The 13,575-nt window shown below is 37.4% G+C and overlaps 1 protein-coding gene across 39 annotated transcripts in view; it reads right to left on the minus strand.

Annotated features, from left to right (window-relative positions):
• LMO7 (LIM domain 7) overlaps positions 1-13,575 on the minus strand; it is a 132,284-nt gene that overhangs the window by 18,730 nt on the left and 99,979 nt on the right. For 15 of the 39 annotated variants that reach the window (XR_012055577.1, XR_012055576.1, XM_072928050.1 and 12 more), the window contains 8 exons: positions 12,742-12,871; positions 12,548-12,588; positions 9,561-9,675; positions 3,920-4,081; positions 2,358-2,542; positions 1,623-1,683; positions 540-596; positions 346-387 (listed from right to left, as the gene is read on the minus strand). Coding sequence is in view for 36 of the 39 variants with exons in the window: in XM_072928050.1 (XP_072784151.1) it covers positions 346-387; positions 540-596; positions 1,623-1,683; positions 2,358-2,542; positions 3,920-4,081; positions 9,561-9,675; positions 12,548-12,588; positions 12,742-12,871 (793 nt within the window). In the remaining 3 variants the exon portion in view is untranslated. Of the gene's footprint in view, positions 1-345; positions 388-539; positions 597-1,622; positions 1,684-2,357; positions 2,543-3,919; positions 4,082-9,560; positions 9,676-12,547; positions 12,872-13,575 lie in introns of all 39 variants that reach the window. The other 24 variants (XM_072928066.1, XM_030271140.4, XM_032747946.3 and 21 more) reach the window with 7 other exon arrangements.

A 13,575-nucleotide genomic window follows, 5' to 3' on the forward strand; every position in this document is an offset into this window, starting at 1 on the left:
ATTCAAAATTTATATTGGTCTTCTTGGGATCTTGTGACATCACCACATAATGGAAAGCCACATAGTGGAAAGCCAGCAGATGCCTTTTTATATCAATTTATGCAAAAGAACAGAGCTGCAACTCAAACTCAAATCCAGAGTTAAATACTTCATCAACAGCTCTGAGATCGTCTCTAAAACCCTGCTGGAATATTCACCATTATTCTTGTTTTGTAGGTAGTAGCAAACCTGAACAGAGAGTGCCACCCTTCTTACTTCTACCCAGTGGGGGAAAAAAAAAGTATGAACGACACAGAAAAGATTTAAACATCTATAGATATAAGAGAACACGCAAAGACCCATTACCACAAAGGTAGACCCATGAACTGTAAGAATAACCTGATGACCCTGGGGAAAGAAGGGAAATTAATTATGTTGCTTCATTGTAAATGTAGAAACAACACTGAAGAGGTAGAGCACCCAGCACTAGACTTGTTAGGGAGAGTGTGCAGCAGGAACAATTTCATGGAAGTACATGAAATGTTAGCTCTTTGATTTACCTTGTTCAAAAAATTGTGACCGCCTTTTTAAGTTTTTCAAAGAAATAGGCTCAGATGCTATTTGAAAAATACAAAGAATACAAACAAGTCAATGAGGTGCCTTTTTTTTAAATTACTATAGCCACTGGATAAGAAACTTCTGTTAAACCTCCCATACACTGCAACATCACTTCTGAAAAACAAAAAGCCCTTGAAATACAAAGGAAAACCTTAGGAGGTTACATCATACACTAATTAGGATTTCATTTAATCAGTAACAATGTCCAACTATAAAAAGAAAGAACAAGTGTCAAACTCGGACTCAGATTCTCCCTGTCTAATTTAACCATCCTTGACTAGGATTCCAAAATGGAATGAGGAGACTAATGACCATTCAAGGCCACCAGAAAACATCTCCAGATGGCAAGTTATATCTTGTATATCTTGGGGGAATTTTTCTATGAATTGTCATGTGTATTCAAGCAAAAATGAAATACAAAGCTCCTATTCAAGGATTATTATTCCATTAGGAAGTATATATACCTGGTTTCTCTCATTACTGTCAAGTAAGGCTATAACTTCTCATAGCCTCATATGCAATTCTTATTCATATCAGTATCATCAATATTGTTCTCCAGGAATAAAAGTAAAGTAATAATAATGAAAACAGCCACCAACCCCAAAACCTTAAAACTGAAAAAGGCAGGAAAAAATTAGTAAAAAATTGAGTACTCTACACTCTTCCTGGGCAGTGAAATAAGTCAATACTCCTACAAACTCGGTCTCCATACAATGCAGTAGCAATTACAATAAATCGTATGCCCTCTTCTCTTTCACCCCTACCACACATTAAATTTATAACCACTAATGAAGAGACAGGGGGCTTTGTTGCAGCTTTGTTATCAGCTCTCAAACTGCTTAGCAAACTGTGGAAGCAAGGTAAACCCAGTTTGGATGCAACAAGATCTCTGTGATATCTGTCTGGCTTTTGGTTCATTAAGGTCTCACTTCACCCACTGTATAACGCTTCCAGTCATTGCAGGTTTACTGTCTGTGCTTGTTGCAAGCCACACAATTAGCAGATGAAAAGCAACAGTGGTTTACCTCTTTGTTCATTAGAGCCAGCATCTCCTTGCACTCCATTTATCAATTTTGTTTCTGTATCCTGAAATAAACAAACAAATAAATAAATAAATTTCTTAGGCTCATTAGATTTGTGGAAGTTTATCCAACTATGTATCTCTCCTATCAGGAACTATATGTCATACGAAACACTTCATAATATATTATAAAAGGATACAAAACAATTGAAAACTTCCTCAGTGTAATTTATAATAAAGGTACTGTATGCATTTGAAAGAATCAATAACCAGCTGTGAACTTCTGCAGAAATAAAACACATTAGCTTGCAAGAAAATTCCAGAAGCCAAGACCTTCCCATTTCAGCTCCTTGGCAGGCAGGTTTTTATTTACAAGCAATTTGAAAGCACATATGCACCTCTTCTTTGGGGCTGAAACTTCCATTTAGACTAATAATTCAGGTTAAAGTCTTCTCTGAAGACTAAACACTATATATAGTTTTAGTCAAAAGATAGTCTGCATGTATTTTAATATTTATCATTCACCAGTGTTGTCTCATAAATAGACAGGAGAAAGTCTTTAAAACATCTTATTTACTTTAATACATACATAGCTACATCTCCGTATTTCAGATGCAGATACTTGTATTGCTTAAGGAAGAGAAGATTTACAAGTTCTTTTCTCCATCCTCCCACTATCAAGACATTACATTTTTTCTTCCTCCCCCCATCTCCCATGAACCTTCAAAACTATACTCACAGAACTTTGAAGGCTGCTGGAGAAATCTCTTTTTGTGGATGTGGTGGAAGCATTTGAAATTTTTTCTCCTGAAGTTGCATCAATCCATTTATTTTCAGATGTACCTATAATGTTGGTAGCCATACTGGTGAGATTGAGGATTTTATGCCTTACATGTGGCAGGGAAGGCAGGTCTTTGCCCCAATCTTTTTGGTATATGGAGGATCAAGAAATTAATATAGACAGTTACGTCAAAGAATGGAACAAGAGCTAGTGAAAACATTAAAATAATACAAAAACAGAAGAGGGAGACACACAAATCTGGTGGAATTTGTGAAGACAGGGAAAAAGGACATTTAGAGCAGACCGCCTTCCCCAAAAATGCAAGTGTTAGTCATAAGCCAGATAAAAGTTTGCCAAAACAAGAGATGTTTTGCTGATATGTGCTACAGCAGCTGAACATTAGAGAGGAGTTAACATTCATTGTAAACTATTTCATTAGTGTTAGTAAGGATTGAGAAAATTCTTCTGACTTTACTCACTCCAGGTACAATGAGACTCATACATTATCCAGAGAAGGGTCACTTTCATGTCCATGCTCATCAGGAAGCACAGAGAGGGGGAAGAAAAGGCAGCCTAAACTAAACTGGCAAATTGATGAGGCAAAGACAAATAATACACTTCTCACATATGTCACCCTTTCTCCCCTCTCTACTGAAAATTTTATTCAATTAGTTTTTTGCCACTAATCTCACTCTTCAGTTGTACTACATCCTATAAAGTGATTTGTTTCTTGTCTCTTCCTAATCCTATTGTTTTTACCCCAGTTTGCTGGTAACTTATTTACCTAGCTTCCCACTAAAAGAATGTTTTGTATTTATACTGTGAAAGAAGTCACTGGTCACACTTCCAACTCTGCAAAAATTCTTCTCGAACTTCGAAAGGGTTTCCTGATTAAAACCATGGCAAGTCAAGACATGCTACAAGGCTGTCAAGCCAGCATGGAAACCCTCCCTACCCAGAATGGGTAGTACCATTCTGGAGAGATTATAGCACCATAATATTTGGGTCTCTGGCCAGAATCATAACACACAGGTACTACATCACCCACAGGCTCATACCTCACTTCAAATGCTCCCTGAAGAAAGGAACAAAGGATCCTCCTTCCCTGAAGAAAAGGAGCTGGTGATTGAGAGAGGGGGCCTTTAAAAATTAGTGATCAGACCCTCTAGAGATCAGACCCTCTTAATTCTTGTGGTATGGCAGGGAAGAAAATGTTAGATTCCTTTTTGTGTTGGCTGCACACTTTTTTACCTGTCCATCCTCCAAGAAACAGGCCAGAGCACAAGAGTGAGGTCAGTAGTTCAATGTTTTGCAGATTTGCTCATCAAGACATTTCTAATGCTCACGTAGTTAAAAAAGCCAAGTTGTGTTAAAATGCAACAGACACGTTGACAAACTATATAGCTTAGATACGCATTACTGCTGTAAGGGTAATAAGGATTCTCAGCTGTCAGGTACAGCAGAGAAAAAGCTTATTTGCCTTACAGAGCATACAGTATCTGCCTGACGAAACAACTCACCATTCTTTCCATATCGTCTGACATCCATGACCAGGTTTCCAATTTCTAGTGCTCTGCTGATGGCTTCTTCCCACTGACTGTAGTCCATATGTGAAACCTTTGTGCCGTTGACAGCGATGATCTCATCGTCTACATGCAGCTGACAAAGTGCTGCAGGGCTGCCTGCAGAAAACAGAAGAAAAATGTGATTATGTCTCCAGTCATACTTTTTCTTTTTATCACAGGTATGATTGGAACAGAGTGGACTGGGGAATCATTCAAAGAAATGCTTAACAGTAGATATTTAGAAAGTCAGAAAAATTCACTACACTGTAACATAAGCTCAGTAAACGCAGTATCAAAGTAGTTTTTCAATTTAGAACTTAGGGGAACAATAAAGGAATCAGTCTTCTGGATTTGTAAATCTTCAGATTATGGCTAGCCCATTTAATAAACAACTTCTGTGTTCAGTCTTCCCTTCACTAACTCAGCTTTATAATCTGTGATAGTGAGAGAGAGGCAGCACCACAATGTCTATATCCAACGATTAGCTGAAATTCAGCCAATGTTTGGGTAATCCTCTTATTTGTCACACAAAAAAAAAATAAAATAAAATAAAACCAGCCTGCACTTTGTTAAGTCCAGTAGAAGCTGACTTTCTCGTACTCTCATTTACATTTGCTGAGCTCTGCTGACAAGAGCATGCTGCTTTATTGTTGTTAGCTCTGAATTGCTTGGTAATTGGACTCAAGATATTGCTGGGTACTGTCCCACTAGACTTCTCTGGATTTCACTTATTTTATCTATTAAGAGCAAACTTTATGGCAAGTTGGACTTTGAATCTACTGATATTTTGCAAGACAAGCTGCACTTTATACTTTTCTCATCTGCTACACATTGGCAGGCAATCTCACTAGACTAAGAACAGAGTACATAGAAGACCAGTTCATGAACTTTTTCTCTGTTTAATTCAGAAAATGGATGAGCTGAGAAACTCGCACTCTCCAAGCAAGATTTTACAGATTACATAAGAATGGTTCTTCCATTAAGAATTATTCCCTTAGCCGGATAGAAAATAGAAAAGCCAAGTAAAAATATAGTTAAGGATTGCACAATAAACCCTCATGTTAATAAAACAAGTTTGAGAAGGAAGGAAGGATGGCAGGATTTTCCAAAGTAAGTAGCAAAATCCACACATCTTACTTAAAATATACCAAGAACAGTGTCCTATCACATTATTAGAAACAAATGTGGACAAGTATGACAGAAAAATGTAGATACCATATGCTTCATCCTGAGTGTCTTTTGACTCATTAGTAAAATGCTGCTGTAAGTCTGGCTCATCCAATAAGGATTCAGGTGGCTTCACACACAAGGAAGTTAAGTATTTAAGAAATGCCATGTTTCCTAGTACTGCACCAAATAATAACTCATTATAGTTCACTAAAAAGCTACACTATCTTCTCTGCTAGAAGAATATGGCTCCATATTATACCTTTCTGCATCATTCTTAAAATACAGACAAAAAACTTCATTTGCAGTTACCAGTACTAATTGCTTTTCAGCAGTATTATAGAAGAAAAGGTATGGTTTTCACCTGGAGGAAGAAACATAGACAATAGTTCGACCGGAAAAAAAACATGCCTCTCCAGGAGTCAGGAAGATGTTAAAGAATCATGGATTGTCAAGTCTGTTATGGAAGGTACTATTAAGAATACTATCAAAAATACTAATACTGAAGTTACTAGTTTCAACAACACCATTTACCATTTGGAGTCATGTCTGATATTTAGTACCATATAGTTTAACCACATCTGGACAAAGCTTTATGCTCATGATACCAGGGAAAGCTTCAGGCTCCAGCAGAGTCATTAGAACTCAAAATTTCTGTCTTGAGTTGTGACAGAATAAGTCCCCAGTAACCAAAAAAAGGTTATGCTCATTTTATTAAAATAATTTCCCAGGGATGAGACTGGGCTCAGAGTTGTGAACAGTATATCTCGACTCAGTTTTAGAAAAGGAAGGGAGCTGAAGATTGCACAGTTCTTCCTATACTATCAGTAGAAAGGCACATCCAGACCATACTCCAACCATACAGATTGAATGAACAGCAGCAGTCTCTAGATCTGGACCTAAAATAGCTAGAACAACTTCCACTGCTCAATTTTTGGTCTGTAACTTTGTCAGCAGCTCTTCCTCCATAGTCTCTGAACAAAATGGCTTCTCAAGAGTGAAACCCAGGATGCCTACAATGGGCTTCTGCTCTGATTCACATCCAGAGAAGCCCAAAGAGCCTGGCCAGAAATTCAGGTGCCAAAAGCTGTATGCTACCAGCTGTCTTTCTCTGTACAGCTCCCACACGACTATAGGAATTAACAATAACTTCTTTATATTCCTATAGAGGATTTAGCTTTCATTATATAACATACGTACTGTTTTTATGTTTTTAACAGGTTTCCCTGAAGGTAAAAAGCTTTTCTTTCTTACTAGTCCCCAGTAAAAACAAAACTAACCAAATACTCATTTTCCGTATGTTCTAAGTTATCTCTAACCTATCCCCATCTGTTGTTATTACAATTGATAAACACTATCTCAATGATAGAAAAAAAAAAAAACTTGAAGGATGTGGATGTTCTACATGACTGCAAGTGTTTGATCAGATATGCACTCCTATATCAACACAATCTCAAAAAAAAAAATTTCAAAGTGAAAGGGAAGAACTGAAACAATAAAGATTATATGGCACTGGGGAAATTGGCAGAACTAATGTCTAGATTAATGACTTAAGGCTTTCTATTTAACTAATTTTTAGTGTAAAGGTTTAAAACTCCTTTAAAAATGAGAACTGTATACTACATATTTTTATATGTAGTAAATGGGTCTCACTGTGTTAAAAGATTAACTCTTACTTAGGTTTTTGAGAACACTTATAAATTAATGTTGCTTACCAAGTAGTTTTCTTAGCAGATTTTTTTAAGGAACAGCATATGTAGAATACAGAGTCATCTATAAGTAGTAAAAAATATACATGCTGGGTATCATCTCAAGAAAATCCTACAGCTAGTTAGGAAGACAACACAATCAGAGAACGTCTTCCTGGAAGCTTTTCATGGGCTCAAGAAAGAAAAAAAGGTGACTAGAATGGTTGGTTTGGATTTGCCAAGCCTAAATCACACTTGACCAACCTGGTTATTTTCAATGATGAATTGACTAGATCTCTGTGGATGGCGGAAGAGAGGTGGTTACAATCCACTCTGTCTATAACAAGACCATTGACATGATATTCCACAGTATCCTGGTATCAAAAGTGGGATGGTACTGTCCACAGGGCAGAACAACCAGATGATGAAAATCTGGCTGGGCTGTCAGGCTCTGTGGGAAGTGGTTAATGCCTCTTACTCAGCCTGTGGGCTGCATAAAAGTGGATCTCATCAGGATGTATCCAGGGACCTACCCTCATTAATGTGTTCACCAATAAGCAGGAGAAGGATGTTAAACATATCTTCATGAAGTTTTCAAACCCTGCCAAAAGTGAGAGGGTGGCCAATACACTGGAGGGCAGGGCTGCTCTTGAGAGCAGGAACCTGACACTCAACAAGGCCATGCAGGGTCCTGTTCCTGAAAAGGACTAATCCCAGTGATGGTACAGGCTGGGCATTGATAGACTGGACAGCAAGGCTGGGGGGACTCTGGCAGTGGTGGAGCTGTATGAACACTAACATGACCAACAAATCAAGACAAGTGACCATTCAATTCACCCAGCACCTTTTATGCCACACTGACAATACTGTGTCCAGTTTTGGTGTTCCTCTGTAAGAACACCATCAATAAACTGGGGCAAGCTAAATGGGAAGGTACTGGAATGGTTAGTGTTGGAGCAATCGACCCATGAGGAAAGGCTGAAGAGTATGGGCTTGTTCAGCCCGGAGAAGAGAGCCTGCAGGAGAACTTAACAGTACCCCCCCACCCCAGTACGTACCAGGAGGTCCCTGAGAAGGGAAAGTCTGCTCTTTTATTGAAATTTATGGCAGGAAAACACAGAACAGTGGTTATAAACAATGAAAAAGATCTGTCTGACTGGATATGTATGGAAAATTTTCTCAGAAAGAATAATGCTCAGAGAGGCTGTGCGGGCTCCATCTTCAGAGGGTCTCAAACCCCCATGGGTAAAAGCCCTAGGCCACTTGGCCTGAATTCCATCTTGACATTTTTTTGAGCAGTGTATTGCTCTAGGTGATCTTCCAGCCAGAATTATCCTATGACTTATCCTTAAAAATAGGAAATACAACATTTCCAAGTGCCTAGCTGAAAGCATGTATTGGTCTTTCAATGGGTCATCCACCTCTTTCATCCTTCATTTCTTCAAAGGGAGCTACAGCTATTGAGTAAGGATACAAGATGAGACAGTTGTTGGAAGAAAAAAATGCTGAACACAGGCTACAAATGAGAACCCTGAGATACACTCCATTCTCAGTTCAGTCTATACTTTGTTCTCTTCCTTGTGAGAATGGTAATAAAGCATCATGAAGATAACAACCATGAAGCCTTCATCTTCTCCTTGGAGCAGAGCCCATGTGGACCAGCAGGAACATTCTCTACCCTCAGATTTCTCCTTTTCAGCTGGCAGCGGAAATGGACAGACCCCTGCCTCTAAGGAAGGAAATTAAACCCAAAGCCTAACAGCAGGAAAAGCAAAGTTATTCTTTGGGCAAAGTGAATATTAGTATTTCCAGAATCAAAGAATGAAACAGGTTGGAAGGAACCACAAGTGGTTCATCTGGTCCATCCTCCCTGCTCAAGGAGGGTTATCCTAGAGCAAATCTAATTATGAAAAGTACTCAGAAAATATTTTTTCATTTCACTTCTTGAATTTGAAAAAGAAAAGAAAAAACCCAAGACTGCTTGTTAACTGTTATTAAACAGTATTGTTTCCTCTCTGGAAAGCATAATACAGAGCTAACTAAATTAAAAGTTTCCAGTTATTTCTCCTTTCTCAGGACGATCTTGTGTTAGGTGGAAAGAAGGGCGCAATTCAATATTCCTCAAGTATTACTGGCAATGAGAAAGACCATTGTTTAGAAAAGAAGCATATATATTTGCTTAGGTTTTAGTTGTTTTGTTGCCTTTTTTTTTAAGAAAATCAAGCTCGTTTTCTGCAGAAGACTATTAGAGGTTAGAAATAAACTTTATATATGTATAATCTCAAGACAAAAATGCTTGCTTTCCCTCAGTATTAAAACAACTGAAAAAACTGCACTGGAAATCGATTTAGAAGTTGCAACTACTTAAGAATATGAGCAGAACTAAGAAAGAAGAAATTGAACAAGAACATGTGAAGTGAGAGCTGAAAGAAACAGTCTGGATATTGGAAATCTGTATTTGCCCCTAAATACTGTTCTGTAAGAGGCTCCGTGAACAAATATTCATGTTTATACCCTCCTTGATTAGGAAAATGCATTTTGGTATTTCTGAATTCAACCTGTTTCAAGAGGTTCAAGAGGAGTCACAGAAATATTTTAGCAAACTAAATAATGATTTTTCAGTTCCACACCTGATGTTTTAAAATGTTTGCAGCATTCTTATCTGCAAATGCCTTAATTTAGAAGCCTCTGCCAACAAAACATAAGAACAAAAATTTGCGTATTTATATGTATACATTTACCTTCTTCAACTGTCTGTACAATGGCTCCTGAAGAACTCCAGTTTGTCGTAAACCCAAAGCTGCGACTGTGGCCAGGTCTCTGGTTTATACTGATTCTCATTTCACTGTACTGTTCCTGAAAAATAAAACATGACACTAGAGTATCTGGTATCACAGGAATCTAAATGAGGGAAAGTTTATCCTCTAAATAAGTGAGGCTGCTCACAATGTGCACTTTAATCATCTATTATTAGCATCACAGACAAAGGAAACAGAGTCAGTTAACTAACTCATTTGCTTTTTCTTCCAACAGGTGTGTTTTCAGTTTACATTTATATTTTCCCTACGTTTATCTGTCACTCCGCATTTCTGTTATTTTAAATGTTTTGCAACACAATGCTAAAAAATGTAAGAACTTGGAGGGAATTAAATCCCTAAATGATTCTTCATGGACTGTCTTGTGAATTTGTCACAGATACTGCCTCCTCAGAGAGCATCAGAGATGTGAAAAAGCTAGATAACCATAGTCAATCGTTTTTTTGTTTTGTTTTTTTTTTGCATATCCTACAATAAGAATCATCAGTTTAGGCTCATGCTGCTACTAGGTTTACTTGGGTGCACAATCATCTTGATTTTGTGTGAAATACTACCAGCTTGCTATGGATTTTGTAATAGAAGCCTTAGATAATAAAAATCATCCCCAATTCAGCTAAATTCAGATATTTGATTTTAATGGACATTCAGGATGCTTTCAAAATCTGAATCAAAATCTAACATCGCCATTTTAAACAACAAGATTATCTGAATGGGAAAACATTTTGTAACACTCTCTTTCAATCCCATGCTATATTAGGAGCATGTGCTGCATACATTAACATTCTCAGGTGAGCTCATTAAAAACTACTAAAATACCCAAAGGCATGCTATGCACTTCATCAGCATGACATTGACATCCCTATAAAAGGAAAAAAAAAAATTAGATTTTTCTGTCAAACAATGTTAAGATAGACATATTCCAGCAAAATGTGTATGGAAGGGACCCTGCACGTTCTTGCATGGAAGGGACCCTGCACGTGCATTAAATGTACACCTACATTTTAGTTCCCTAGCGACCCAGCCTTCCTGAAGAGTCAGATTCATTTTCCCTAACTTAAAATATTTAAAAGTCTAGAAACCTATGCCAATTCCTCCAAGCTCCTGCGTTGTAAGATGTAACAGGCAGTTACAGGGAGCACTGCAGAAGCAGGTGCAGCCAGCTGGAGGCTCAGGGAGGTGCAGCCAGAGGTGGCTTCAGCAGCACCTGAGTACTGGATAGAGAAGAAAACAACACAGCACGGCATCATCCCAAGGTATCACCTCATGTTACAGGAATGTTCCTGGGAAAACACTCCTCGTTTCAGCCCAGAGAGAAATTAATTCTTTTCTTCACAACACAGCTACTGGCTTGCAAATGCTCCCATACAACCCAAGTCCTTAGGTGAGTATACTAAACCTGAATCTACTAAATAGATTAGCACACTGGGCTAGAGAACATACAAACCTTTAGAGTTTGAGTGTGTTCCTGGAAGTTACTACTGGTCTTAATTTTTTTTCCACCATCCCAACATGACTCTTCAGATCTATCTCTTGTCAGAGGAGTAATGTGACTTTGTACTCTGAACTTTAGCATTTTTATAGGTCATCTCTAAAACAGTGCTCCAAACCTGGAGTTATGGCCCTGATGACTTCTGAACTATATCAATCTCTCTGGCAATGATTTACAAACACATCAACTGGAACTCGCATTCCTTAACTTGGAGCTTGTTCACTTACATAACACAACTGGGGATTTTTTTTTTAACTTTTAAAAATATTTTGAAAATACCCCCATATTATTCACTTGTAGGAGGAAAAATTTAGTCTTTTAACTGACAGGACAAAACCAAATGGACGTAGTACGTGCTATTCTCATTTGCATTGCTTAAACAGATCCTAAGAACTCATATCAAATCTGTCAGTTTTCCCTGATTAAAACAGAAATTCCTCTGCCTGTTTCTGCTACAACACAGGGAAAAAAAAAAAAAAAAAAGATCACAGTTTCAAAGAATTATGATAAATTCATTACAATGGCCAAAAGGCAATCAAGGGTATTAAACTGTAATGTATTTCTTTTCCACAAGTAATTAGGAAGAAGAATGTTTGGAAGCAAATGAATTTCAAAAAGATAGTATGGGAAGTGATTTAATAAGTCAGTATCCAAGGTCTTACGACCTTCACCCAAGCAACTGGCACAATTAAGTCTTACAGCAGAATCAGGAATGCAAATCTGTCAAGGGTTATGAATTGAATCATCAGATAGTACAGAAAGGCATCAAAAATCAAAGCTATTGTTGGTGAAACATGCAATCAATTGGAGGAAACAGCACTTAAGATATATATTTCAAAACGATCACTGAAAGACCCAGCCCCTTGTCCAAAAAGCACATGTATAAAGAGACAGTGATTTACTCCAAAATTAACATGAACATTAATTCGATTCTAGTAAATAGCTAAAAAAAAAAAAAAAGGTGCAAGTCACAACAGATGGAAAAAAGGATAGTGTGATACTGATGTTTATGGCCAGCCTTTGAAAAGCTGATCTTTATTTTCCACCACCAGTTTAAAAGTGCAAATGAATGCTACAGCAGCTCAGATAATTCATCTGCCACACCTGATTATATGGACAGTGCGCTCATTTGGAGAACAGCAAAAAAACTTCGCAAGCATGTAGAATAACTATTCTGAATTAGAGTGATAAATAAAATTAAGCACATGACAAAATGGATAGGGAAAAATTCAGCAAAATTATAATTTTTTTCTTCCCCAAATACTCTCTTTCTCCTAAACTAAGTCAAAGGAAATAGCAAATCTATGAGATGTACACTTACTACCAGAAAAATACTTGCATTAGATGTACTTTTAGTTATTTTCTCTTTTATTCTGCTGTGACATTCAGTTACACCAAATAATCACATTGTTACCACACTTACCATGGATTTTGAATCCTTAGGCTCTGTCAGACTCGCAGTTTCTGCAGAAGATGCAAGTGAAAGAGAATCAGGTGGAATGCCATATTCTGGCCTAGGAATACTACTTCCAGCATCTTGGTCTTGGAACTTTAAAGGTAATGCCAAACTAGGAGGAGGTGTTGACTGAACACCTTTTTCCTCCTCTTCCTCCTCACCTCTGCTTCTGAATGCACCAGTGGAGAGAGGGTGTGCGGAGTCTGGTTGTGAAAAGGAAATGCTGGTGAACAAAGTTTGAGTTCTTTTAGCTTTTTCTACTTCTCCATTGTATTTCTGAGCATCATCCATCTAGGACAAAAATGGCAGCTTAGTAAATAAGTGTTTTAAAAAAAGAAATTCTTGACTCTTTCACTGCTTTTTATATTTAACAAAACCACCTCCCACCTTTGAAGCAAATTCCAGTTCCTGCACCCATTGTTAACTACCTACTTAGAAAAAAGTATTTTTTTCTCTTGAAATACTTGCAGAACAAATAGTCCAGACTTTTTACGATAAACTTGTTAAAGTCATCTGCTTAGAATTATTTACATTCTTACCACTTTTTAAATTAAAGCAAATAAGGATTTAGGAGAAAATAATGAAAATCATCACAGTAATGGGGCAGAGGGGAATCAATTTCATTGTTTCAGTGCTTTAGAATGTAGACAAAATTTAGCCTAGCATAACATTTCAACAAAGTCAGCAGAGCAGAGGAAACTTTTATCACCTGAAAAATTTATCTTTAACACTTAATTATGTTAACCTGGCTCCAAAAAATTACCTCCAACAACAGGTGTTTTGATAAAGCACACAAACGAGTCTTACTACAAGTAATAAAAAGAGTATTGTACCAAATTTAGTGAGCAGCTTTAATTCTCGGAGTGTGTTTAAGCACAGAAACACAAGAAAACATCAAAAGCCATGACAGAACTGCCTGCTCTATTAACCCAACCTTCATCACACAGGAGGCACTTATTTAAGTAAAACCAAAACATTAAAACTACTGTTCCCCC

The sequence above is a fragment of the Taeniopygia guttata genome, chromosome 1, assembly GCF_048771995.1.
Source record: "Taeniopygia guttata chromosome 1, bTaeGut7.mat, whole genome shotgun sequence".
Taxonomy (NCBI): Eukaryota; Metazoa; Chordata; class Aves; order Passeriformes; family Estrildidae; genus Taeniopygia; species Taeniopygia guttata.